At 53.7% G+C, this 27026-nt stretch overlaps 1 protein-coding gene across 7 annotated transcripts in view; it reads left to right on the top strand.

The window, feature by feature from the left end:
• LOC125709461 (histone deacetylase 4-like) overlaps nucleotides 1-27026 on the top strand; it is a 94273-nt gene that overhangs the window by 50471 nt on the left and 16776 nt on the right. For all 7 annotated transcript variants that reach the window (XM_048977937.1, XM_048977933.1, XM_048977936.1 and 4 more), the window contains 19 exons: nucleotides 2678-2934; nucleotides 4598-4748; nucleotides 5697-5817; nucleotides 8111-8232; nucleotides 12440-12568; nucleotides 12665-12777; nucleotides 13348-13464; nucleotides 13695-13893; nucleotides 14007-14200; nucleotides 15605-15793; nucleotides 17827-18013; nucleotides 18638-18771; nucleotides 19614-19716; nucleotides 20782-20828; nucleotides 23514-23621; nucleotides 25157-25212; nucleotides 25443-25530; nucleotides 25820-25939; nucleotides 26919-27016. In XM_048977937.1, coding sequence (XP_048833894.1) covers nucleotides 2678-2934; nucleotides 4598-4748; nucleotides 5697-5817; nucleotides 8111-8232; nucleotides 12440-12568; nucleotides 12665-12777; nucleotides 13348-13464; nucleotides 13695-13893; nucleotides 14007-14200; nucleotides 15605-15793; nucleotides 17827-18013; nucleotides 18638-18771; nucleotides 19614-19716; nucleotides 20782-20828; nucleotides 23514-23621; nucleotides 25157-25212; nucleotides 25443-25530; nucleotides 25820-25939; nucleotides 26919-27016 — 2533 coding nt within the window. The remainder of the gene's footprint in view (nucleotides 1-2677; nucleotides 2935-4597; nucleotides 4749-5696; nucleotides 5818-8110; nucleotides 8233-12439; nucleotides 12569-12664; nucleotides 12778-13347; nucleotides 13465-13694; nucleotides 13894-14006; nucleotides 14201-15604; nucleotides 15794-17826; nucleotides 18014-18637; nucleotides 18772-19613; nucleotides 19717-20781; nucleotides 20829-23513; nucleotides 23622-25156; nucleotides 25213-25442; nucleotides 25531-25819; nucleotides 25940-26918; nucleotides 27017-27026) is intronic.

Below are 27026 nucleotides of genomic sequence, written 5' to 3'. Positions count from 1 at the left end.
GGCTCTCAGCCTCATTATTACGGAGCTGAGGAGGCGGAGCTTGGCTGCCAAACGTGGTACAGGATTGCAGCTACGGTTCACCGCCGCCTCTGTCTCCCGGACCCGCTCTCTGCCGATGGGACTGTCGTGTTGTTGCACGCCATACCCTTGGAGGTGGAATTTCAAGCTTCTGAAGTGGCACTGCTCCCTAGTTAAACACAACAGCACAGGAGGGTGTCACCATCTAACGGGGGGGGGGGGGGGGTCACGTGGGTGGAGGAGGAGTCTTATGGGGAATGAAAATCTGTCATCAGGGGTCACAGGCAGACGTGTGGTTGACTGACTTGTTGGCATTTACAAGCTTCTGCTGTGAAGACTCTCCGGTCAGTGGTGCCCGCTCTCCTCCTTGCCGTGCATCTGTCATGTCACTGGCAGTTAAGGCACGATCGCCACTCGCGTGCCATTTGGCAGTCAGACTCCACTGCGCACGCGGGATCGATCCTCAGCCGTCAAACCTAATGGACTCCACGACCCCCCAAAGTCAGAGACTCCCTTATTTATATCTCCGTGATCTTCGCTTGCTTCGGCCGGGCACATTTTGGCTAAAAAGTACCTGCTTGGCTGACGTTGGGAATGCGGAGAGCTGGAAAGGCGCCGTGGGCCTGCCTGCACTGCGGTCCCTGCATCGGCACTGCAGCCCGTCTGCATCAGGGTCAGCTCGACCTTAGCATTTTGGTGCTCAGTAGAAATTCTGGAACGAGGGCCCATCCGTGCTGGTGGCCCACATTCGAGCTGAAACGGGACAGGAACAAATCTCACGCGAAAACTCATTCTTGAGGCTTTGGAGTAGTTTTGTTTTTTGCCACTAATGTGGGGTGATAGACTGCTTTGGTTTTTGGAGCAGATCTTAGATAAAGATGTTTGATGGAGTTGGTCTGGTGAAGTGCAGGTGCTGCGTGTGTGGCACCACAAGCCTGTATGGCGCCCGATTTAAGCAAAATTAGTTCTTAAGTTCTTGTTCTTAAACACAGAAATAACTTACCCTTATATCCCCGGTATTTATTCAGAGCAGATCTAGAGGAAGATGTTAAATTGGGAGGACTTCCTGTGCACCGCTTCTCACACCAAGTCCCAGATGAGCAGTTTCCATCATGCCCTCCTCTCCACCCCCCCCCCCCCCCCACCAAAATCCCCACAGGCTGCCTCAATGCCCTCTTTGTAGGCCCCGTTTGCGTCACAAATTAGATTTTATAGAGTTATCGGGGCAGGATGAAAAGGGGAGTTCTGTCTCTGACGTGTAGCTCGCTTGAGAGTGGGGGCAGCAGACCCCCTTGTGGCGTGGGGCTTTTTGATAGGGGGCTTTTGTTCAGCCTCGCTTTTCTGTGCCCTGCCTGACCTCGAGCCCATCGGGGGAGCAGAGGCAGACCCCTCGCTGGACGTTGCGGGTGGGCGGAACGACTGTAGGGGCGATCATGAATGTGTTCAGTGTTTCTCCTCCTCAGCACCCAGCCATTAAAACCTGCACTCAAAAGCCAAGTCTATCTAAGATATTGGGTGTGACATCACACGGTAAACAGTAGTAGACGATGCTCTAGCTACAGGTGGCTTATCTTCTGGATTTCATTTATTCACTTCACATTAACATCAACTTCAACCACTATCACAACAGTCGCTGGTAATGTCTTGAAGTGTGTCCTTTGAATTTTTCCAGCTTGTCAGCCTGAAGGTATTTTGCATTCTCATCATTGACGTTGTGAAACAAAGCTCTCTTTTTTTTGATTATCCTCGGGCAGGGTCCGTATCACTGATAGACTGCTTTCCAGGTTTAGAAGTTTCTAGACCAGCAGCGCAGGCCACTGCAACATTGCAGAATAATCTTTCTCCATTCATTAGTGCCGCGATGCTGACGGATTGAAGTGATCTTCCTTCTCCACACATTTGTTTATTTGCTATGGTGGGATCCGGCCTGCCGCACTGTGGGATCCTTCTGAGTGGGGCTGTTTTTCGTGGGATGGGAGTTGGTTAGTCTGCTGGCCTGTGGTAGGCCTCAGCCTGGGCGTTTCCTGAAGCCGCAGGCCCCGGCGCCGTGGCAGCTCCCCAGGTGGGGGAGGCCTGATGTTGCCACTGTGAGTCTCCGTCGGAGGTTCGGCGGCTGTCTTTTCACGGCGTTCCATTTCCTCTTAATGCCTCGTGGGGGATGCTGGGTAATGGGGCTATTACGGGCCTCGACACTTCTTTTTATCTGGCGAGAATGGATTTTGAGCTTTTCTCCCTTTTCTGTCATTTAATCAAAACACTCCTTTCACGGTTGAATGACTATTCAGTGGGCTTTACGGACCCTCCCTTTGTGGGGTGGGATGTGCCTGCGCCGAAGGCCGAACATGCTCCGATTCGAGCCAAGGCGTAGCTTTTAACATGCTTACGTAACGGTTACTCCTGCGTGATCTGCAGACGTTCCGATGTCTTTCCCATGTTCGCAGTCGTGTTTTCTTAATGGGTAGTTGTTTAATATTAAAGTGTATTTTCCCAGTGAGGCGAGTAGTGGTTAGGTAGCTATTAAGTGATTTAGAGATCAGCTTAAAGCTACTCATTTTGGCCTTATAAGAGTTTCCATTTTGGGTTTGAGCAGTGGGCAGTGATCCGGGCCGTCTTGCGGTTGGCGCGCTCTCCACTGAACGCCCCTCTTCCTTCTCAACAGTGGATGTGAGCTCGGCGCTGCCCTTGCGAGTGCCCCCCACCGCCATTCCCATGGACCTGCGCGTGGACCAACAGTTCGGCCTGGCGCCCGGCGTCAGCACGGCCGACCCGACCCGGCGCGAGCAACAACTACAGCAGGAGCTGCTGGCGCTGAAGCAGAAGCAGGAGATTCAGAGGCAGCTCCTCATTGCGGAGTTCCAGAGGCAGCACGAGCAGCTCTCCCGGCAGCACGAGGCCCAGCTGCAGGAACACATCAAGGTAGGCCGTGTACCCAGCATGCCCCCTGGCAGAGGGGAGGGACGCAAGGCCGTTGGCAATCTCAACACTCCTGCCCATGTCCACATGCCGCTTACGCATATCGGCTCCATGATAATTATGCTTTAAAATGTTTACTGCTGAATGTATTTCTCTTCCGGGCTCCAGCTCATGTGCAGGAAACGCATGAGTCGGTTGAATCCTGGCCACCCTTTATTCCTCCGTTTCGTAGAAAGGAGGAGCAGAATCGGTCCCTCCATCCGTTAATGTTCTTAATGCGGCAAGTAGACAGGGTGGAGCGCAGCCTAAAAATCAAGAGCAGCAATGCGTGGGAGAGCGAGTGCATGAGCATGACCGGGGTGGGGGGGGGGGGAGAGGGAGCCAGCGTGCGCGAGTCCAGTGGGATGGCGGTGGGTGTGAGACACAGTGGAAGGGAGCCTTCAGTGTGCAGCGACACCCCCGTAGTCTAACGATGTGAGCGCCCCCTATTGGCAGCCCTCTGACAAGGACATCAGTGGGAGGTAGCCAAAGGGACAGCTCTGGTGGGCTCGTTTGAGAGCGAGACAGACGTGCGGGGGAGCTAGAGTAAGTGGAGGAGGAGGAAGAGTGTCGAGACATGTTTCAGGGAGCTGTGGGTCTCGTTGTACCGTCCCATGGATGAGAGAAACATAAAACAGTAGAGTTTTCCAGGGGTTTTCCGGAGGAGCACCTTGATCGCTGGCTGCTCAGCTAACAGATGCAGGGGTGCCATCCTGTTCGGACACGCCCCCTTGGCTTAGCCATCAGGTCTGCGTTACCGTGTGCCCATGGTGGCCGCCCACCCAGTGTTGTCCCAAATGTTTCTCTCGTTTGTTATTATATAAGAGCAGATGCTAAGACTCTCACACCCGTTATTCAGTAGAAGGTAAGTGTTAGCTGTGAAGTTCCAGTGACCAAGTGTTTACAACTGTCCTCCTGTGAGTGCAGGAAAGAGAGCTGTATGGGCCGATCTGTGGGCGGGGACCTAATCGGGCCCCACTCAGATCACGATAGGCCTTGGTGCTTCCTGTGCCTCTATGCACAAATGCTGAATGGCTGGAAGCAGGCAGAGAAGAGACCTGCCTGCAGCTTCGAAGCAGTTATGGCAGATAGGGAGAGGTTGGAGCTAGGGGGCCTAATTCAGCGCATCACACCCGGGCTGCAACCGTGAGCCTCTGGCCATTTTTTCCCCCCACTGAGTGACAGGCCTCTCTTTCACATGGAGAGAGGAATCGATGTGCTAGCGTGTGCTGAGAAATAGGATAGCCCACCTTGATACGGGATTTAGCAGGGAGCGGATTTGTTTAATAAGAAACATTATCTGCCCATAACAGAGATGGGCAAGGCCTTTCGAAATCTCAGTGGAATGTAATAGTCGGTGGCCTCTCTCTGTGACAGAGATGAGCTCCCGTTTATAAGCACTGTGCCAAGGTACTTTTTTGAGGCCAAAGCACGCCGTCGACAGGAATGACACTCGCGAAGTGTATTTAAATGGTTTCCTTTACCACATCTGAGAATAAACAACATTTGAAGCGGTTACTGGCTGTTTAATGTTGATGGATGGATCAACTCGGAGTGCACCTTGTATCTGTGTGACTTCTGCGATGCCGGTCTGACCCCGATCCGCTTCCTGCTCTTCCACTCCCAGCATCAGCAGGACCTGCTGGCTCTGAAGCACCAGCAGGAGCTCCTGGAGCACCAGCGTAAGATGGAAAAGCATCGGCACGAGCAGGAGCTGGAGAAGCAGCACCGGGAGAAGAAGCTCCAGCTTCTGAAGAACAAGGAGCGTGGCCAGGAAAGTGAGTGGGGCTCGGCGCGGGGCGGCACAGCCGCGGTTTCCGTCTCCCGCCGACTGATCTTCAGAAAGATGGGAATTATCGACAGAGCTTTAGCCTTAATGCCGATGTGGGGACACGGCATCTCGGAATTGGTCCCTACGGAAACTGAGGAAGCCGTGCACTTGCTGAGAGTTTGGGCGCCTGCGTTGAAGGCCGCTGTTTTTCTCCGCTTTGCAACACCGGAGAAACCTGTTGCCTGTGCCTAGCTTGCTCGCCTCCTCGCCACTTTTCCCACGGGACTTGTTTACGGTGAATGGAGGGTGCTAATTGAACAGAGAGATGAACAAGGGGAGATGCTTTTGTTTAAAGCAAAGCCTCGCTGCAGCGTTCCTAGGGCGCTTCTCTTGAAAGGGGTGGAGCCAGGGGCGGCTGCCACACGGGCAGTGGTCTTAGCTGAGAGTTGATTGACCCCTGAAGTATTCCCTCTCCTGCCACTCACTAATTCATAGAATACCATTAGCCAATGATCAGGTTAGCCCCTCTGTATAAATGATGCCCCTCCTTAAAAATCCACGAATCATCCCTGGGGGCGAAGTCATCAGGGATTAAGTCGTGATTTTGGAGGTGTCCGCTTTCGTTTATCTGTGCCTTTTGGTAGTTATGCCTCTTTCTGTTGAGGAGCTAGAGCTCCAGATTTCGTGTGGCCTTAATTGCACATAGTGCGGAGCAGAGTTCCTGCAACGGGCGACAATCCATTTTTCTGACTGCTGAGCCACTAGTTGCCAGTAGCTGCCCTGTGATTTCCTGTAATCAGAGCCTGTATAGTTAGCTGTTATACAACCACACTGAACTGAACGTGGCCAGCTAGTCCAGACTCATTTTCCCACGTCTTCTGGAAACAGACAGCTACTGACGGCTGGGAGCAGGAGGTCGGAATGGGGGTCCTGACCACGACTTGGTTCCCTTCAGGCGCAGTAGCCAGCACTGAGGTGAAGATGAGACTCCAGGAGTTCGTCCTGAACAAGAAGAAGGCTTTGGCTCAGAGGAACCTAAACCACTGCCTGCCTGGAGACCCACGCTTCTGGTACGGGTAAGTGCCAACCTGCCCGCTCCGTTAGCATGGAAACCAAAGGTCAGAGGTCATCAGGTCACGCTATGTGACAGATCAAGGGCTCATGATTATTCGGGTAAAACTAGCTGATGTGTGGATGTTAAAGTTTGTGGTGTGTCAGGGAATTACATAGTATCTCTGGTATTAAATTCTGCTTTAAGCTGGATAACGCTGACAAACAGAGACTGTCCATTTCTCTCCATGTCCCTCAGCTGCTCTGTGATTGATGGTTCTCTGTTCTTTGATGTCAGTTGCATATGCATCAGGCAGAAAGTTTTTTTTTCTTTTTTTTTTCCTCTCCCCCACTTTGTAATATTTTAATGCGCTCGAACACAAACACAGATAAGGCAGGAATGCGGCATGTGCTTCGCCCCACAACACACCCCCCCCCCCCCTCTTTTTTTATGAATGAATCGGTGGCCTTTGCCGAGCGAGTTGCTGATCTTATATTCCTCCTTTTATCAGCCTCTCGCTGATAAAACTTGCTCCCTCGCACACGCGAGTTTGCCGCGATTCCGACCCCAGGCAGGGGCCTTCAGTATTAATAGCTGATGTGCGCATTCGCCTCCCTGCCTTTTCTGCTGGTCCTGACACCCTGAAATCCGGGAAACGAAGAAAAATATATCCACCTCCTCCCTTCTCCAAACAGAGGGTCTTGCAGAGGTACGGTCTGCACTGGTCAGTTCTCCCGACGAACTGAAGAGTGTCTTGGGATCTTACCGGTGGGCTGTGTTACCGTTCGGTTTTCTTGCTGGCCCCAGTATGACAAGGCAGTTCTCCAAACAATCCGCCGCAGCTGTGAATGACACTCGCCATCAGCTCAGAGCAGGTCTTTGGATGGACATTGTGTCTGCTTCCGCAGGCCTGTCTGTAGGGAAATCCACTCTCTTTTAAAACAGTTCCGCACCCCCAACAAGGCGTTTACTGTGCAAACACAAAAGTTTTCAAAAGTCAATCGTCTATTTTTGAGTATTTGTTTACCATTATTTTTCAACGCTGCTCACTGCCGGCTCCATGGAAGGTTTTCGAATGGCAGCCACGTGAAAAGTAAAACATTGTTTATTAATCAAAACATTCGTATTCTGACAGCCGCAGTGTGGGGTTTTATAACGCGCCTTTTAAGACTGGGAGCACGCCTCTCAGGATGCCAGTGAAGGTGAACGGATTACATTTGCCGGCCTGGGGCGTGATTCCAGTCGACCTGAGGTACCCCACTCCAGGGGGAGTTATCATCCCAACCCCAAGGGCCTCCTCTGAATATCCGCAACATCAGAACGAGTGAATTTGACAGTTAGCCTTCAGCTTCAGCTCTTGTCCTAGACAAATTTCAGTTCATATATTTTTTTTTTTACTATTTTGTTTTTCCTAATATGCATCAAAGGTTTTTGTCTGTGGTGGGCAGCTTTTCGGAGACTTCATGGCTAATTGCTGGTAGTGGAGAGACTGAGAGTGTGCTGGGCTGGGGGATTGGGGGGTGGGTTTCGAGACGAGATGGCACACGGCCGCGGAGAGGCTCATCGCTTTGCCGCACTCACACTGCACTTCAGCCGAGCGATTTAACTCTCCTGGCAGCTATGAGGGCCTTGCACCTGTCCCCCAGAGCCAGTGAGTGCCATCCAAGCTTCGCTGTCTGGTGTTTCCGGGCTGGAGGAGCCAGTTTAATCCCTGCCCGACCATGTCGAGAGTGTCGTCTGGGCCCGCTGGTGCGTTGCACTGGATCTCCCTGCGGCCTGCTAACACGTGCGCGCCGTAGTCGTCCCCATGACTGCCGTGTCGGCGTCTAGGAGATCAGGCCACAAGCCTCAGCGCCCTTCAGCAGCAGGAGCATCTTCCTATGAGACGTCGGGAGCGGGAGGAAGGCGAGCGACATTTCTGAACGAGCAAGCAGCCTGTACGCTCACAGGGGGGAGGGCAGGAGCCATGCCGAGATGCCCGGTCGACCGGAACGTGTGCCCTGGCACAGCGCCGCACCAGCGGGCTTCCGGAGACACTGCGGCCGGTTTGGCAGTGCTGTTAGTGCCAGGGACCACGGCGGGCACGCGAGCTGGACGGGTGCCCTCAACCCGCCTCCGCACTGACCCACCTGGCCGATCCGTTCACCGCCTGGGGGTCATTACTGTAACGCTCTGTACAGCAGAGTCACTCAGCCTTCAGTCATGAATGTGGGGGCTGATTTTTATTCTGCTTCCAATCCTGGTTCTGCTTCCAAGGGCCCTACCTCCAGTCCCTCATCTAACCACAACCCCCCCTGCCTTTTCCTGTATGCTTGCAGGAAAACCCAACACAGCTCCCTGGACCAAAGCTCCCCTCCGCAGACGGGAATGTCGGCTACCTACAACCACCCTGTCCTGGGAATGTACGATCCTAAAGACGACTTCCCCCTTCGCAAGACAGGTACTGGGCCTCCCCTGCTCCGCCCCTCTATGTCCATCATCTCCACAGCAACCCCGAGTCACCTGACAGTTCCTTCTCTTTGGGGTCACCTGTACTGACTCCTAGTCTGTGCTTGCAGAACTTTCCAGCTCTTTGCTCCCACTGTGGCCCTTATCCATGCCGATCCCTGCAGTACTGGTTGGCTCAGTTTCAAGATGATTTTTATCTGAACGTCTAGGTTAATCTGTACGCAAGCGATGATAATCTACACAGACTCGTTAGACGCGCACACACCCGGTCTCTATGCAGGGAAAGCTCCGGAACATTCCACAGGTGTGGCACTATAACAGAGGCTCACCAAGGTTCGTTCCGGCTGACTTAGAGTCATGGTGCCATACACTGGTTCTGTGCCATCAGCGCGGTCCTGCAGAGGAGGGACAGGAATGAGTCTGGATCTGTCCCGGGGTCCAGAGGGTGACGGTTGAGGTTTGGATGCAGGGGGAGATCCGGCGAGGTGATCTTGAGGGGGTTCCTGTCACCTCCACCATGTGTATTTCATGTAGGTTTTCATTCCAGCTATGGGCCCTTTCAAGTCTGAATGGAGACCCCCACCCCAATGCCCCCCACCATGTCTTTCTATGAGGGACAGCCTCCAATGAGATTCCTAACGTAGGAGTGACGGACACCTTTTATTTATAGTTCCTGTCATATATTTTTCTTCAAAGGGCAAACTACTTTTAAAGGCGACTAGTTAAAAGCAACACCAGCCTGAGAATTCGGGAGCAGGGGGGCGAGGGAGCAGCACCAGCGCAGTGCTCCGCCGGCGGGGGTGAAGCCGTGAAGCACTCTTTGTACGCTGTAATTATTCACTTAGCGGTGAGCTCGGCGTGAGCTCCGAGCTGTCCGGCCTGATTCCACGGCTCCCGGTGGAGACAGACCTCAGTTTGCTCTGGCTAGCCAGCCCGCATTCCTGCTGCCTGGGGAGGGCCGCAGGGTGGGGGTGGAGAGGAAGGACCACCGGACGGCCAGAAGCTGTGGACTCCTCTTCTAGGTCATCACGGCCACTTTTGCGGAGTCGTGCCGGATCAGGTCTCGGTTGGTCTGCCTTGAGGGGGAGGGCTGTGGAAACAGACCCCCCCGCCCCATGTCTGTTCATTCTGGCTGCGGTGACATGGTTGTGGGATTTGCTTATGTAAATGATGGCAGTTCTTCATGAGCCCCCGATTCATTCCATGGCCTGATGCTGGCTTCCTCCTACACCCACGCCCCCCTACCCCCAAGCGTCTCGGATCGTATGGGAAACTCGACGCACCTTCCTGGGCTCCGCCCCCTGACATTTACAATGTGACCACAAAGCATACGTGATGTGAGGTTCAGCCTGTGCACCAGGGCTGCTGCCCTCTCCGGCTCCTAGGAGGCTTTGAGCCGCAGCGTAATGCACTTCGAGTGGAGCTTCCTACTCGGTCTTCTCGAGTGTGAAGCGGTCTCAGGTATTAGCCACATATTGGTCATGGATGCCGAGTGGGACTGTCCCGCACAGGCTACCGATTGTCCGTTGCCCCATTTTGTCAGACCCCAGTTTGGATCTGGCCTTACCCTCCAGTTCATTGCCTGCCTACGCCCCCATCTGACCCCCGCTCCACCCGACACCCCCGTCCCTGCTCTCCGAGGGCTTTTGTTCCACATTTCCCATGACCCATTGAGAACAGGCATACTTAGCCTGGGATGGAGCTCTGGAGCTCAAAGCTCGAAACATAGTAGCCTTTGTGCGCGGCAGTAATGTGATGTGTGACCCCCCCAGTCCCAAAAACCCAGCCCTGTGTCGACGCTGCCTAACATCCACGGCTGTGGCCGGCACCCGGGTCACAGATGCCGGAGGGCGTCGTTCCGGACATCCTCTCACGAGATCCAGCACATTTACACGGACGCCTCCCTGCCACTTCCCGATCGATGCCGTGGATCCCAATGTGGCAGTAATGCCGAAACGGAAGTAAGCACAGGCTATCGGCACATCTGATTGGCTAAGACGTAACAGTGAGCGGGGGTTAATGCGACGTTCACTGGCATCTGCCGCTGTGTGCTCGTTTCCCCACATGTTCCATCTTCATGTCCCGATTTCGTTCTGACTGTCTACTAAGAGAAGGTTAAAAAAAATGGCCGCCTCCCGCAGTCTCGTAGGGAGGGATGGGCGTGGCCCGTGGCCCTACCTGGGCGAGTCGTTGCATGTCTTGTTTCGTTTATTTTTAAACGCCCTGTTGCGAGAGGCGGCCCGCTCTGCGGCGCTCCGGGCGATGAGCAGATAGCGAGGTCCTTCGTCACGACCCCTCCACGGGCCCTCATCGGATCGCCGCTTTGCACCGACAGCGGGCCCCAGCAGATGTCACACGCAGATACCGGCCCGGCTGCCCGTGCTCCACGTCCCATCTCCCTCCGACCAAGACCGTCCTCTCCCTGCATTCACAGTTTTGTTAGGCGATTTGCTGTAATTCTTTTAATACATGGGAATGTAAATGTAAAAATAATCTGAAAATGTCTTTTTCTTGTTTTGCCTTTTTTCTCACAGCAGTTTTTTCTGTTCCATCTGTGGTTTATTCTGGCTCGCGGTGCATAAATTGAGCACTAATTTAATCATACAGTGTATACACTCTCACCAGCTCTCCATCATCTCCTTATGAGAGCTATGATGTATAAGAGATTTTTTTTTTGTTATGGTTGGAGGGGGGGGGGGGGGCGGCGGTGTGGGAGTTTCCCTCGTCATTCCTCCGCTTTTTTGATGCGCTGCCAGGATGCAGACGGACCGCGCTCCCCAGATTCACACCCCTGCCAGTTTGCTTATCTTTCTCACTGCGTGGCACACGGCGAGCTCTGGCCCCCGATTGGAGCAGGCGTGCGTCACTCACTGCCAGCTCCTCACACATTCCCGGGAGGCCCCAATAGGCCGCTCTGGCTCAGCTTGATCCCACCCCTTCACAGCGCTCCTCCGACAGGGAGCAGTAGGTCACAATGTGTCTGGGGGGAGGGTTGGTTGGCGGACCCATTTGCTGGGCCGATTGGCAGCTTGTTCTGTGCAGATTATCCCTCACAGCCTTTGTGTCGTTATGCTTAGTCATACGATACATGTAGTCTGGGTGGCAATGTTTAAAATGCTTATGTGTGTTGGTCCCCCTCTTACTGGAGAATTTTGAAATGGCGCCCCTCAAAGGCGATTTGTGTGCGGTACGAATCACAGGCCGACAGCATCTGCTCGAGGCAGCATGACTAAGACACTGAGAAGGGTCACTGGAGGGGAGGGTGGGGGGGGGGGACTTTCCAATATTCATACTGGCCAGGAGCAATTAATCTCACCTCAGTATGAAAAGGGCAGAGCTGTGAGGAAATCGGTCGCCTGTTACCTGCCCCCAGAACCCAGTGCATGCTGGGAGGTGGGCGGCAGCAGGTAACAAGCCATGTGGTATCCTGTCGTGTTTGACAGACCCAGGTCAGAGGGAGGGACACCCTTTTGTTCTGTGACCCACGGCGTCAGTACCATGCAGTTTATTTCCGCGCATGCAGAGACGTCCTCGCGCTGGGTGCTGTGAAGGGGCGCTCTGAAAGGCTGGCTGTCCTGCATTAGTAGCCCGTCTACCACTGGACATTCGCTCACCCCGCTCGGTTCCAGTTAATGGACTGGCAGGAATTCCAGAGGTCCAGTCGTAAGGCCAGTGCCTTAACCGCTAAACCATGAGAGGTGGGGGCTTCGCCCATCCTCACATTAAGGGAAGAGCTCGCGAATGTGTCTCCGGATGGAAGCGGTGGGCCTGGGCCCTGATTATTTCACTGGTATTATTTCATGATGCTCGCTTAGGGCTTCTGCACTTTGGGTTCATACATTATACATCGGGGAGGAGGGGGGTTGCTGAAGTGTTTTCCGGAATAGCTGATGCTCCGCCTCTTTGTGCATTAACACGCCCTTTATGACCCTTTTAATGTTTTTACAAAAAAAGGAAAGAAACGTAAGGGTATCACCCGCCATCACGTTCCACACAATTAGCATCAGGTTCCGGTTCGGATCAGAACGTTGCGGGGGGAGGGGGGTGTGAAAAATGTGTTTTAGTCCAGATGCAAACATATGGGACAGACGGTGTCCTGTCGTTGAAGAGACCTCGTTCTCAGTTCTGACCTGTTCGATTCACCCACCTGATTTAAAAAAAAAAAAAAACCCTCCTTGACCGTCTGCCCCCCCCCGCAGCATCGGAGCCCAACCTGAAGCTGAGGTCGCGGCTGAAGCAGAAGGTAACAGAGCGCCGCAGCAGCCCTCTGCTTCGCCGGAAGGATGGCCCCATTAACACTGCCAAGAAGCGCTCGCTGGACATGGCCGGTAAGCCCCACCCCCGATCCGGACCCCTACCGCCTGGCCTAAACCCGGGTCTCGCTGACCCGAGCCGTCTCCCTCTAATGGGAATCTCCTTCGCAGACTCGGCGTGTAACAGCGCCCCCGGTTCTGGGCCTAGCTCTCCCAACAACAGCTCCAGCAACATCACCAATGAGAACGGCATTGGCAGCTCTTTGTCCGGCAGCCCGGTGGAGGTGACCGCCCGCGCTCCTGCCCCCTAAACCCACACCGTCACACTTTCCGGATGTTCGCCCATGAACCCAGTTGACACCTTGCTTTTGTAAAGCAGCTCCATTCTTTCCACTTTCTGTAACATTGGCAGCCACACTTACGGGGGTTGGGCAGCCAATCGACCTTGGACCCCTACAGGTTCCTCATCTCCCCACTCGGGAGTTTTTAGTTCCCCTTCTCCCGTAGTCTTCTGGCTTTCATTCTTATCTGCTGCCCTGTTCCCAGTTCCATGCAACATTCTGTGTAAACATAATAATGGATTGCCACACACACATATCAGGAGCCTATATTGTGACCGGCGCTATAAAAACATGAATTCATTTTCATTCAAATGTTTATTCTGAGTGGGTCTGGCGAATGTAATGCTGCCTAAGAATGGACAGGACTGATATCCCGAGGACTCGCACTGAGCGATGTGACCCTTGAACATGCTGAAGGGCGTCTGTAAACCACGGTACGCCACTCCAGCCACACTGGATCCTTGGCCTGCCCCTCATTTATTTACCTCTCTGCTCTCTGGCGCCCCCTTCCAGCCATCCCTAGCCCAGCGACTGGTCAGTCGGGAGGGTGCTGTGAGTCAGCTGTCTCTGTACACGTCGCCTTCACTCCCTAACATCACCCTGGGTCTGCCTGCCACCGGCCCCTCCAGCGTGAGTCTCTCTCTCCCAGCCTCTTCGTGTACATTGGCTTTGAGCAGAACGATCTTTAGACACCATGTCTGTCTAGACAGTGGGCACTGCATGTTGCCTTTAACCCCCGGAGGCTGAAGGAGCCTAGTGACGCATATCTGAGCCTCAGGATGATATAACGTTTTGTTTTGGTTTGACTAAGGCTGGAATGTTACTGCCCCCCCCCCCCCCTCTGCCCCACCACCACACAGGTGGCCTCCGGCCAGCAGGATAGCGACAGGTTGGCGATGGCTGGCCTGCCCTTGTCCACGCCCTTCATTCCCGGAGCCCACCTGCCCTCTTACCTGAGCGCCTCGGCCCTGGAGCGGGACGGCACGCCGGCGCATAACCCCCTCCTTCAGCACATGGTGCTCCTGGAGCAGTCGGCTGCTCAGGGGCCCCTGGTGGCAGGTAGGCGCCATGACCACATGTCAGCCACACCTTTTGGGGATGAGGGGGGGGGTAACTGGTGATTTCTGACGCCCCTGTCAGAGGTCAGAACGCTTGTGCTAACGGTGTTGCAGGCCTGGGTGCGCTGCCCCTGCAATCCCCCTCCATCCACAAACTGCGGCAGCATCGGCCCCTGGGCCGCACGCAGTCGGCCCCCCTGCCCCAGAGCGCTCAGGCTTTGCAGCAGCTCGTCGTCCAGCAGCAGCACCAGCAGTTTCTGGAGAAGCACAAACAGCAGTTCCAGCAGCAGCAACTGCACATCAGCAAGGTGGGTCGTCCCCCCCCCCCCCCCCAAACGATCCCTTTAAGATGGAAGGTGCTGCCATCGCCTTCATGGTTCACATAAGACAGATGGGGGCTTGACCCCTCCCACCCCAGTTTGTCCCCGAGGGTGAGGAGACTCCCTGCTATGTCCATCTGATCCTCTATTGCCAGATGTGCGTGGATCACACTTACATCAGCTTGTCTGAGTGCTCCAACGCCAGATGGAATGTGCTAAGGGGCGCCGAGTTCGGTTTTTAGTGCCGGGTTTGTTCCCGCTTTGTCAGCGCGGTGTGACTTTCGGAGGGTAACGTCGTGGGAGTGCCGTTTCAAGGTCCAGATTAGCGGCGTAATCAGGCCAGTGGGGCCTGACAGCTTCCAGCAGGCTGTTTGGACAATGCAGTGACTCTGGGGGGGCTTCTAAAAGGGCGTCATTAGAAGTGCCTGAAAAGAAAAGGGCGTCCCATTAAAACACACGAAGTGCAGCAGGGCCGCGCATCACTCGTCGTGTCCTCTTGTATTTTTAATATCACTCTTTCTGGTTTGTTTACGTCGGCGTGCCTAAATCTTTCATCACGGGGGCCGGGACCCAATTTCCCTGCTGAATACGAGAGCGTGGAGGTGGAGGAAGGGTGGGGGTGGCGGGGAAGGGGGGGGGTTGTTAGTTGATGGGGGCAGTTTGAAAAAAGAAAGGCTTGTTTGGAGAAGAGGACAGGGATGAGGCAACTGGCGCAGGCTCTGACGTCAAAGATGTTCCCTTGGCAGTGCGCCAGGGCCCCGCGGGACTGCCAGCCCCGGCACACTGCGCTTGATGTGGCCGCATGCCTGTCATTGCCACGGCGACGGCGCTGGGTCGCCACTGATCGGCGGGATGTGCGGGGGGGGGGGCGCATGGAATGTGATGCTCCCCACCCCCCCCGTCACACACACATACACACCCCCGCTGCTTCTCTCCCTTAATGAGTTTGACCGGATCGCCTGAGCGAAGCCCGCAGTGTTCCGGCATGTTCTAATGAACCTGTAGTGCTGAGTCACCAAAATGCAGGACACACCCGCTCCCCAGCCCCCCCCCCCATAGGAGTTTAGCTGGTAATATGGTAATATAACCTGTTTTTTTTCAGGTAGAACAATTGTCTGTGCCAGGATTTCACTGGCAGGATTAGGAAAATCCTGTCGTTTCTTACAGTATGGTAGCCCTCCCCACACACACACCGTTTGAGGTGCTGTGACGACTTACCGCAGATATGGTACAGTGAAAGTACAGCGTGCCCCCCCCACCCCTCCGGGTGAATGGTGAAACCCTTCTTGGCCTGTGCAGACCTGTGTTGGTCCTGTGCCGGTTTTACGCAGGGGGCAAGGGCAGGTAGTGGTTCTCCCTAAAGCTGAGCAGTGCGACCTCCCCCTGCCCCAGATGATGACCAAACCCAGCGAGCCCAGCCGGCAGCATGAGAGCCATCCAGAGGAAACGGAAGAGGAGCTGTCAGAGGCTGAGGGCCTGCCCAGGGGGGTCACCATCAAGCAGGAGCCCCCGGAGGAGCCAGAAGAAGAGCAGCAGCTGCAGAGGGAGAGGCAGGCCGAGCAAGAGCTGCTCTTCCGGAAGGTAGGAGGCACGGGCTCTGACGATGTCATCACACTGCTAGGGGTGGGTCTCCAATGATGTCATCACACTACTAGGGGTGGGACTCCGATGATGTCATCACACTACTAGGGGTGGGACTCTGATGATGTCATCACACTGCTAGGGGTGGGACTCCGATGATGTCATCACACTACTAGGGGTGGGACACCGATGATGTCATCACACTACTAGGGGTGGGACTGCTCTTATTGTCTTTATAAATTTGTAATATCATTTTGATGTCTGATTTGTCAAGTGGTACTTGTCAGCTTTGTAATTAAGATGCAGTTTGCTTAGGTGCGTGTGTGAGCCCATTTTACGGGCTTGGGGAAACCATATCGTTAAGATCCGTTTAGGAACAACTGCAACCGCTGAGCCGTAGCAGCCTCACCTCCAAGCGACTGCGGGACTCCTCCTCAGTGAGGCTGAAAGACACCGGGAGCAGAGCGGTTAAGGAGCCCTTGTCGGGGGGTTTAGTAGCAGGCACATGCGCACAGAACCCCCCCCCCCCCCACCTCGTAAAAGCATCACTCCCCTGCACTGCAGTCGAACGTGATTGAGTTTCACCAGGGGGCAGCAGGCAGGAATCTCATTTCCCCAGATGAGTTTTCTGGATGGGAACGGTGTGTTCTCTGTTGGCGATGGAGAGAGCAGGAGAGGGAGAGGGAGAGAGAGAGATGGACAAAGAGCTTCGGAGGAGAGAGATGCGGGGAGAGAGAGCTCTGGAGGTAGAGAGAGATGGGTAGAGGAAGACAGCGTTTTGAAGAAAACGGAGGTGGGGAGCAGGAGAGATGTGGAAAAAGACAGATGACTTAAGAAGGATGGGGAGAAGGAATAAGATTTGAGTGAGAATGAAGAGATGGGGGAAAGGAGAGAAAGAGGGAGAGAAATTAGTAAAAAGAGGAGGAGACAGTTTAGAAGAGAGAGAGAGAGGGAGGCAGGTGGGAGAGCCAGAGAGGGAAAAGGAGCAGATGAGTGACACTGCAGGCTCATCACCCTCTGCTGACGCTCCCATCCGGGGTCACGGTGACCCCCAACCGCCCCATGGACCGCTGTCTCCAGGGCGACTGGTACCCACTGCCCTGCCCTGATATGGTCCGATGTTTAAGGACATGGCTAGGGCCAAGGACAGTGCACGAGGTCCCCTCCGACAGGGCACTCCAACCGACACCCAGCCCTGCGAAAATGGTTTTAATTTTCCCTCAGTGTGTTTTAAAGTGGATTAACTGATTTAGATTTTTAATAGAAATTATTGTGTCCTATATTAACAATCACAGATGACAAAATAGCGGCTCATCATTTGACGACCAGTTACTTATGTGGTAAACAGCTGCATAGTAAGCAGGGGGGGTTCTAGCCCTCAACTTTATACACTCAGTCAGTCTTGGCGGCCCTAGGTGTCCTGGTGACTGGGTGGGCAGGAAGATGCCTTACCCAGAATGCACTGGGGAGGGGGGGGGCAGTCTGTGTTTGCTACACAGCCTGTACATGTTACATGGGTTATTCTGCCGGTAGCTGGGGCCTTTGGGGCCCTTATACCATGTGCCTTCTGGCCCCTGGCCAAACGTGCATCTGTCTGCCGTCGAGTTATGTTTTTAATTGAAAAATGTAGTATTTATCGAACAATCTAATGATGTGATTATTTAACATTTCCTTCCTAAAGAAGAGATCAGCCTGTAAAGCGCGGTGCATTGAGGGAGGGGGTGCTCTCTAATTGGATTAATAGCCAATTCTCTGCTGGTGCTCATGGGGGGGCGCGCCTTTTCGCTTGGCTAATTTGAAGCCGCATAAGAGAAACTTGCATACCCTTGAATTTGGGCATCTGTGTCCCTGAGCAGCAGGTTATTTAAGAGCCCTGGCTTTCTGCTGCAAGTGCAGAGCGCCCCCTCCTGGCCACTTAATTTTATTTATTTTTTTAATTTTTAAATTGTTTTGATTCCTCTCGGTCACTAATGGCTACGTAGTCCCCCCCCTCCCCCATCTCCTCGCTGACACGCCTTGTCTTTTCCGAGCAGCAGGCTCTGCTCCTGGAGCAGCAGCGTATTCACCAGCTGAGGAACTACCAGGCTTCCATGGAGGCTGCGGGGCTGTCGGTCCCCTTCGCGGCACACCGGCCCCTGTCACGGGCGCAGTCGTCCCCGGCCTCCGCCACCTTTCCTATCGCTGTCCCGGAACCGCCCACCAAACCCCGTTTCACCACCGGTAGGTATTTTGCAGACTTCACCTTTCTCTTCCTTTCTCCTCCCTCTCCATCTCTCCTTCTTCAGGCCAGATTCACCTCCCTGCAGCAGGTGGCGCAGTGTTCCAGTGACCGGCCCCCTTAACGATTCTGGCTGCGTTAACGGGGTGATGGACACAGACGGGAGCCACGCCCACACTGCCGAGACTGATCCCGCCCCAAATGCCCTGCTTCCCCACCAGCAAACGCCCTTTAATGACCCATCGTCCGGAAGTAGGACGTCCATGGTCTCCGCCTTGCCCATGCCACTCTGCTTGATGTTTAAATATTTTAACGGTGGTTCAGGCGGGAGCCGATGTCCTTTCACAGCATCAGTGGGGACACGTGCCGTTCTTTATTACTCGTATTTAATTTTTATTTTTTTTTTAAACCAGAGGATCACTCCAGCTGGCCCTGTGCCCCTGTGATTAATGTGTTCCTTCTTGGAGAACTAATCAATTGTCCTTGACTGAGTCCCCCGACCCCCCCCTGCCGGAGGACAGGAGCAGCTCCCTCACCACGGCAGCGTTGGGTTTGAGAGGGTGGCGTACATGGTCGATTCTAACTCCCCCCGTGTCTTTGTCTGCATGTGTGCACATTTCCTGCAGGACTGGTGTACGACACGCTGATGCAGAAGCATCAGTGCATGTGCGGCAACACCAACACGCACCCGGAGCACGCGGGCCGCATCCAGAGCATCTGGTCGCGGCTGCAGGAGACAGGCCTGCGGGGAAAGTGTGAGGTAATGCAAAGGGGGTGGGGGCCGGTCAGACTGCGCAGTTTACGGTGCCAATAGCTAACCAGGATATCAGGAATTTTTAATCTTCTTTCCTCTTCCTTTTCTCTTTCTCGCAGAGAGTAATATTCTTGGTGTTAACTTATTAACAAGCTGAAAGCGACTGAAAACAGTCCAGAATGATTCTGGTGTGGACTAGCGGTATCTAGCTAGGCGCGCAAACTTTTCAGGGATGCGTTATTTTCCCCACCAGCAGAGGGCTCTGTTAATCCATAAAACACAACATTCGCCCTTGTGTGTTTCGTTGATCTGCCGCCCCGGGTCTGAGATGAAGGAGGCTCTTACTCAGCACGAGTAGGAAATGTCCACTTGTTTTTGAAAGGCCCTTAGACGAGAGATAAGCGAGTTAAAGGTTAACGACTTGGCAAGCCCACCGCTTATCGCAGTCTACACCTGTTCCCTCAGATTCCTTCCTGCTTTCATTATGGAGCATCATCTCGATCTCCTGTGACTAAACCCCGTCAGATGGCTTTAATCTCTCCCATCGAGCCTTCTCTAATTTGTTGTGTTGCGTCAGTACTGTTCATGCTTAATTCCCAGGGGTTCCTAACAAACAAATCCCCCCCATATGCAACACACCACGTCCTGAGTGGCTTTCTCTGGTGTCCTTAAATGAATCTCTGCTTGCGTTATAACCCTGCCTGGTCTGACTGCACAGTGCCCCCTACAGGGCGCATACAAAAAGTTTCTGGCCTACTAAGGGACAACAGGATGTCAAAAGTGCAATGTAGTGACCTCACTCTCTCTTCGCCTTCTGTCACCCTCTCGTCCATGCCCCCCTCCCCCAGTCCGTCCGTGGTCGGAAGGCCACCCTAGAGGAGCTGCAGTCTGTCCACTCTGAGGCCCACGTCCTGCTGTACGGCACCAATCCGCTGCGGCAGAAGCTGGACAGTAAGAGTCTCCGCCCCCAGCCATTCCTATCTGAGATGTAGGGGATCAGTCCGCTTAAGGAAAAGAAAGGAGAGCCAGTTGTTTTGGGGTCATTTTCACCTTACCTTTCTGGCAGCTGAATTTATACCGATCTTTTGATCCTTTCTGGAAAGGGCTCCGTGGAGGGCAGTATGACCACCTGATTGAGTAACAGTCAATCCAGGAACTTGAGCTTTCCAGGCACACTGTGGTGACACTGCCTGAAGGCCCCCTGGTGTCATTCTGGCCTGCAGTTGAGGTCCCAGCGGGTCGGTATTCTGCTTGTACCGTTTAGTGTACAGGAGAGGGACGAGTGCATGTCCACACTCTTTATGGGGAGTGAGGTGGAGGGGGGTGTTGGACCCAGCCCATAATACCACCTTTGGCTTTTCTGCCACTGTATCTCAAATGCAGTGTCCTCAGCTGCACTTCTCAAGCACCAGCGCCACCACCGACCCACAGCCCGATCTGCCTTCTGAGACTCTTGCCTCACTGCCAGTAACAAGCTCACGTGGATTATTATTTTTTTTGTTGTTGCATGACTTCAATCTGTTTGGGCAATAATCCGGCCACCCCTGCCGGTGTTTAGTGGTAACCGGGCTCCTGCCTCACGCCTCTGTCAGATCAGGACCGAGATATCTGGGTACTCCTTTCTCATCTGATTACATGAAGGTAGTGGAGCGGGGGGGGCAAGTCGCTGGGTGATTAAGGGGGGTGATTTGTTCTCGATGTGAAGTAACCGATGTATATCGTTAGCGTGTTTACGTCTGGGGCGTCGTGACCCTGCATGATGTGCTGGGGTAAGATGCCACAGTGACATGAGGTGGGACCGGGGGGGGGGGGGGGGGGGGGGGGGGGGGGGGGGGAGCGGTGCTCTTGAGTCTGTTTTCACAAACTGAGTCAGCTGCCTGTGAATGGAGCCCCCACCAGGTGGCGTCGCTGTGCCTGCTGGATTTTGGGTGTAATGAGGGAGATGGAGGGGGGGCCCTGCCTGGGACTCCCCAGCTAACAGTCTCTGTACTTTTTCTGTACCCCCCCCCTTTACAGGTTCAGTGACACCCATGTTCGTCAGGCTGCCCTGTGGCGGCATTGGGGTAAGACTCGTCTTTTCATGAGTAAATAACACCCACCCACCCACCCATTCCAGCGGCAACAAAAACTCGCTTTGCTTTCCGCCGGGCGGGTAATTGTGTCCAGATGTTTTCTATAAACAATCTGTGTGCTAGACTGGGGGGTTAGGGGATGATTCTTGTGTGTGTGTGTGTGTGTGTGTGTGTGTGTGTGTGTCTGTGTGTGTGTGTGTCTGTGTCTGTGTGTGTGTGTCTGTGCGCACGTGTTTTGTGTATCCCTGTGCACTGCCTTTGTGCTGTTTATATGTGTCAGGGTGTGTAAGCATGTGTTGCGCCTGTGTTGCATCCTGCGAGTGTGCTTGTGACATGTGCGTGTGTGACAGTGCATTTCCTGTCCTGCGTTGGCATGTCCGGGTACCACCTCCCTGTGCCGGCTTCCCTCCCTTTGGTCCCGGCTTGCCGTGTGCCCCGCAATTCCCAGGCATAGATCTTGATGGAAGCAGAGGTGCAGCAGGGCAGGGAAGAGGTGAGCTTTGGACAGGGACTGCGCAGGTATTGCACTGGTACTGGGTGGGTACAGAGCATATCCAGAGTGGGTATTATGCAGGTAACGAGCAGGTCTGGGACATGTACCGGCCAGGTTGCAGGTGTTCGGCATGTCCAGCATAGGTTCTGAAGGGTCTGGAGCAGGTACTGGACAGGTACTGGGTGGGTATACGGTAGCTACTGGGCAGGAAAAGATCTGGTCCTGGGCAGGCAGTGGGCAGGGATTGAGCTGGTAAAGGGTAATTATTGGGCACTTCTGGGGCAGGTCTTGGGCAGGTACTCAAGCAGGTACTCGGCAGGTCCGGAGCAAGTACTGGGCTGGTACACGGACATGTCAGGCTCATACTCATCATGTTATAAGGTTCTGCAGCTTCATTTTACTCAGACTCTCAGAAACCAGCAGTGTCATAGTAAATAGGTTTTACAGAGGTGGCTGCCGAACAAAGCATCAATGTTTCAGAGGAATTTCTCTTAAACCATCAGCAGTCCATCCTTCCAGGCACGTACCTCCTCCAGCAAGTGCAGGTCTCTCCTGTCTGCACCTGAAGTCCTTAGTGTAGATTTTAGGCGTGTGACCTTGTGAGCAAACTAGTGTGTGTGCGCATAGGTGTGTGTTCGTGCGTGTGTCTTTGTGTGTTTTGGGACTGGGGGGGTGGGGCATGCATGATGGACCCCAGAGCTGGGCCCCCACGGGGCTGTGCTGGTGAGAATCAGACGGGCCCTGCACTTTCTTATGGAAATGGGGGGAAATTGTTGTCTTCCTGACTCCGCTCTCCGAAAATGACCCTGTTAGCGTGAGGATATGCTGTGTTTCTTCATTCCGACACGCGCTGCCCTTGTGACGCCTTCCCCCCCCCCCACCTCCCTGGCCCCTTATTTGCCTCGCCTCACTCTTTCACACCCCCCGTTTTCTCCTTCTTGTCCCGCAGTCCTTTTTCGTGTCAGAAAAACGTGCCACGGTCCTGTAGTGTGTCACACCGCCCAAGATTGGCCAGACATTCAGTTTTTTAAACAGCCCCCTTCCCCCCCCCTCACCGCCTGGCTCAAGGTGCAATTCAAAAATCTATAAATTGTAAGACGTTTTCAGAGATAGGTATGCATCCCCATCGGGCTGGATGTCTCCCTCTTATCAGCTTGTGGCCCCTCTCAGATATTTTTCACGGCCCTTGTCATGCTAAAACTGGCCTGGTTTATCTTGACACGCCTGTGAGGAGCCAGCGACGAAATAAGCACCCCTTCAGTTTAAGCCTCATCATAGCAGGTTAGGCTGTATCCCCCTCTCCCGTGGCGAGATTAGCCAGGTCACTGGGCGTGGCGTCCCGCAACCACGAGGCCCAATTAACCCTCCAATGTTTTAGCATTCCGCTAACTGACCAGCGAGTCGAATGAAAGTGGTCCGTGGTATTTAATTGTTATCAAATGGGGTCGTCTCCTATTCTTGAATATCCCAATAAGACACTACGGGTAGCAGCAAACTTTGACCAGCACGGAATGACAAATGCCGGCTAGCCGCCCACCCACTATGCCATAGAAAGATGGCCGTTCTGCCCGCAAGCTATGGGTGTGAAGGGGCCTCCCCCCGAGCCCATACTGATGGCGTCAATAGCTAATAGCTCCAACAACTAATTTCTGTCTGTGGGAGCAGGCGTGCGGGTGCATAATAGTGTCTGGCCTCAGGCTACCTGATGAATGGCTAGCCTCTCGTCCCACTGGAATCTGCCCCACCCCCCAAATGTTTGGTCTTCACGTTTGCTCCCCCCCCCCCCCCCCGCCCCGGGCTACGGTGGTCGAGAAAGCAGAGACATACACCAAACATGGAGCCCAGGCTTTGTGTTTGTGTGTTTTTTCTAAATAACCCCTGACCTCATGTCTGTGGCTGGCGGGGTGGGCATTAGTCCCCCCTCGTGAGAGCTGTGGGCCTAATTTGTCCCTCTCATTGTGTGGACATCATTTAACTGCTCCGAGTATGAGCCCCCCCCGGCTGATTCACACCTCACACATTCCTGTCAGAATTATTTAAGTACTAGATCCAAACCGGGGTTCTGGTTAAGGAGTTAACTGTCCGACCTTTCTTTAGAGCTGCTCTGAGCAGTGTGAACAGTATCCCTCGATTGTGACAAAACTCCCTGTTTGTGTGTCTGTGTGTATGTATCCGTGTGGCAGGTGGACAGCGACACCATCTGGAACGAGGTGCACTCCTCCAGTGCTGCCCGTTTGGCTGTGGGTTCCGTTGTCGAGCTAGTCTTCAAAGTAGCATCTGGAGAACTAAAGGTGAGATTACAGGGAGTGAATCTCAATACCACGAATGCAAAGACTACACTTGGGGTCTTGCCTTCCAAGAATGAACTCATTCAGAGAGGATGCAACTGATGTATCATTTATATTTGGGGTGGAACAAGGCCAACATCTGGGGATTTTTACGGTTCTCATTTACTTGTGGCAATGGAAGATGACGTAAAACGCATACATGAGAACACGAGTACAGTCAAGTACGCGTGTTGAGATTCACCTAGGAAGTCTGAGCCAACCCTGGCTTGGGTCTGACCATGTAACACGAAGTCTGAGCTGCACCTGTGTTGAATACGACCTCATGACAGGAAGTCCGAGCTGCACCTGGCTTGGGTCTCATTTTGTGATAGGATGTTTGATCTGCACCTGGTTAGGGTTAACCATATAGCAGAAAGTCCGAGCCATCCCTTGCTTGGGCATAACCACGTGACAGGATGTACGAGCCACACCTGGCTAGGGACTGATCCATGTAACAGATTTGTGTGACACAAAGTCTAGGCTGCAATTGTCTTGGGTCTCACCGTGACAGGAAGTCTGAGACCCAGCTTCAGTCTCACTGTGTGACAGGAAGTTCAAGCTACACCTGGCTTCGGTCTGTTTTTTTTTTTTTTTTGTTAATTATTAAATGGTGTCTGCAGGCATCCTGGTTGGTGGTGGTGTGCCCTGTTCCTTTACGGGCTGGGTTGCTAGGGTGACCGCAGCCTCTGCCCGGAAGTGGCTCTTAAACTGAGGAATGTGTGGGCGTGGTCTCATTAGCGCCATCAGCCGGGGCTCCTCCCCAGGCAGGTCCCTCGTTGCATCGTTAACTAGTGGGAGTCGCACAGAACTGCGTTCATTAGCCTTTTTTTGCAAGCAATACATAAATCGCGGTGCTTTGTAGTCGCCGGATGCAGTGGTACCCACCCAATGCCTTGATTTACGATGGTCCATTCCCAGATGGTTCTAGAAAGATCCAGCTGATCACGTGTTTCTCGCTGAATTTTATTACTGTGGTGTTGTTTTTTTTTTTTTTTTTTTTTTTTGTCGGATATCTCTGCCAGTTTCCGGTTTTCCTTCTCCTATCCTTGCCGCTCTCACGAGTTGCCATGGTGATTGAGATGGCGGACCTCATGACCCAAAGGAGAGGTCAGGGGCCACGTACCATTCCCGACAAGGGCCGCTGTGATTTTACACGGGAATCTGCAGGGGTTTATTGCGATCTTGCTGCTGCCAGCCGTACAGAGGGGTGTGGCCACCACTATCACTTGCGATCAAAAAGTCACCCCCCTCCCTAGACCATTACCTTTTGTTAAAATAATATCCTTTAAGGGGAGATGGAAAAATAACACAAAGCAGCTGTTCTGGCGTGGTTAGACTGGGGAGGCCCTGTTCACCGTCCGTTCTTGGGGGGGGGGGGGGGGGGTTCCAGGGGTTCAACTGCTTTGTTGCTGGTATCTGGGTTGAGCTGACAGACCATTGTAATTTCTCTGGTGGGGGGCCATTGCTGATACCATGCCTGTTTGCTGTCTTGTTTCTAGAATGGATTCGCTGTGGTGAGGCCCCCAGGGCACCACGCTGAAGAGAGCACCCCCATGTAAGTGAGCTTGGGCTAGAGGTGGGGAGCAGGGGGCAGCTCTCTGGATGAATTCCTGTAGTCCCTGGTCAAGTGGAGGGACCTACAGCCATAGTGATGACCGGGGGGGGGTGCTGTGACGAGTCTAATCGGACACCCTCCAGGGGGCAACGTGTACAGAATGAGGCTTTTCTTTTTTTGCAGTCCTCTGCTGGATAGCAACTGACTCTTTGCCCCCCCACCCTCCACAGGGGATTCTGCTACTTCAACTCGGTGGCCATTGCTGCCAGACTGCTACAGCAGAGGCTCAGTGTTAGCAAGATCCTCATCGTGGACTGGGTGAGTTTGCACAGAGACCCTAGGGGAGGGGGCGGAGTCCCAGGGAGCTTCCACCTGGCGTCGGCCACATCACCCCACCCCATGGCCCACATCACCCCACCCCATGGCCCACATCACCCCACCCCATGGCCCACATCACCCCACCCCATGGCCCACATCACCCCACCCCATGGCCCACATCACCCCACCCTGTCACCCACGACACCTAGCAGACAGTTTCCATTCCCAATCCTGTTTCCTGGTTCCCATTCGCAGCTCCTCACCTTCATCCATTCTCATTTTGCTGTAGGATGTTCACCATGGCAACGGGACACAGCAAGCCTTCTACAGCGACCCCAATGTCCTGTACTTGTCCCTCCATCGCTATGACGACGGCAACTTCTTCCCTGGCAGTGGCGCCCCAGATGAGGTAAGGGGTCAGAGGTCGCTTTGCCCAGATCTGATTGGGCTCATTCGGTGCCGGTGATTTGTGTCACGACTAAAGTAAACAGACTCTATCACTGGGACAGTATCGGTATGAAACTTGGCTTAGGAAGAAAGGCCTGCACCCTGAGCCAACAAAATCAGGTTTTATTTTTATTCTTCATTCTCCAACATACAAAAGCTCAACTCACTATAGCCCCCCCCCCCCCACCCCCCCGAGAGCACTGACCGAACTTGGAAGCTCATCTCGGAGTTGAACGATGGAAGCTAAAACCTGGTCTTAGTTTGCAGTCTAACGTGTTGGTATTTATTTAATCTGACTCTAACGTTTTACTGTTGAGTTCTGCCTTGTTCACTTTCATGATTCATGTCTCTGAACAAATCCTGCTCTGACTTGGGTGCTGGGCTTATGGTTACCATTTACTGTAAAACGGACCTCGGAGGGAAACTGATTTTTGATCAGTTGCTAAAATTACCGTAATGCGCTCTCCTCAGCACCTGAAACATTATTTCCCCAGATAAGAGTTTGCATTTATGAGCTTGATCAAGCACAGTTCCTCAGTTGTTTTTCGGTGATTACTGTTCCGTTTAATCCATAGTCACGTGTCATTGTTTCACTCGTAACTGGAATTAGCTTCTGGGTGACCCTCAGGCAGTCAGCACAAACATCAGCTCATTAGCTCTTCACTGGACTCTGAGCGTAGGAGGAGGAGTGGAGGATTCCTTGTGCTGTGTTAACTTGCAAGGAGGGTCTTCCGGAAGGCTCTTCATCACATGGGCTCATATCCAGAGCTCCCTGCCATTCCTCTCTTGGTGGCTTCTTCCCTCTTCGGCATTACCGCTCTCAGGGCGCTTCGAGTTTGCGCAGCTTTGTTCACGTGTCTCTCTCTGCACGTCCTGTGTGCGCACACACCTATTCGTCCATGTTTCCTATCTCGCCAACTTCTCCGCTTTGTATTGCGCAGGTGGGCACCGGTCCTGGAGTTGGCTTTAACGTCAACATGGCCTTCACTGGAGGCCTAGACCCCCCCATGGGAGATGTGGAGTACCTGGCAGCTTTCAGGTAAGCAGCA

This window comes from Brienomyrus brachyistius, chromosome 16, assembly GCF_023856365.1.
Source record: "Brienomyrus brachyistius isolate T26 chromosome 16, BBRACH_0.4, whole genome shotgun sequence".
NCBI classification, from domain to species: Eukaryota; Metazoa; Chordata; class Actinopteri; order Osteoglossiformes; family Mormyridae; genus Brienomyrus; species Brienomyrus brachyistius.
The sequence above is the reverse complement of the archived record's forward strand: the minus strand, read 5'-3'. Positions and strand labels throughout refer to the sequence as shown.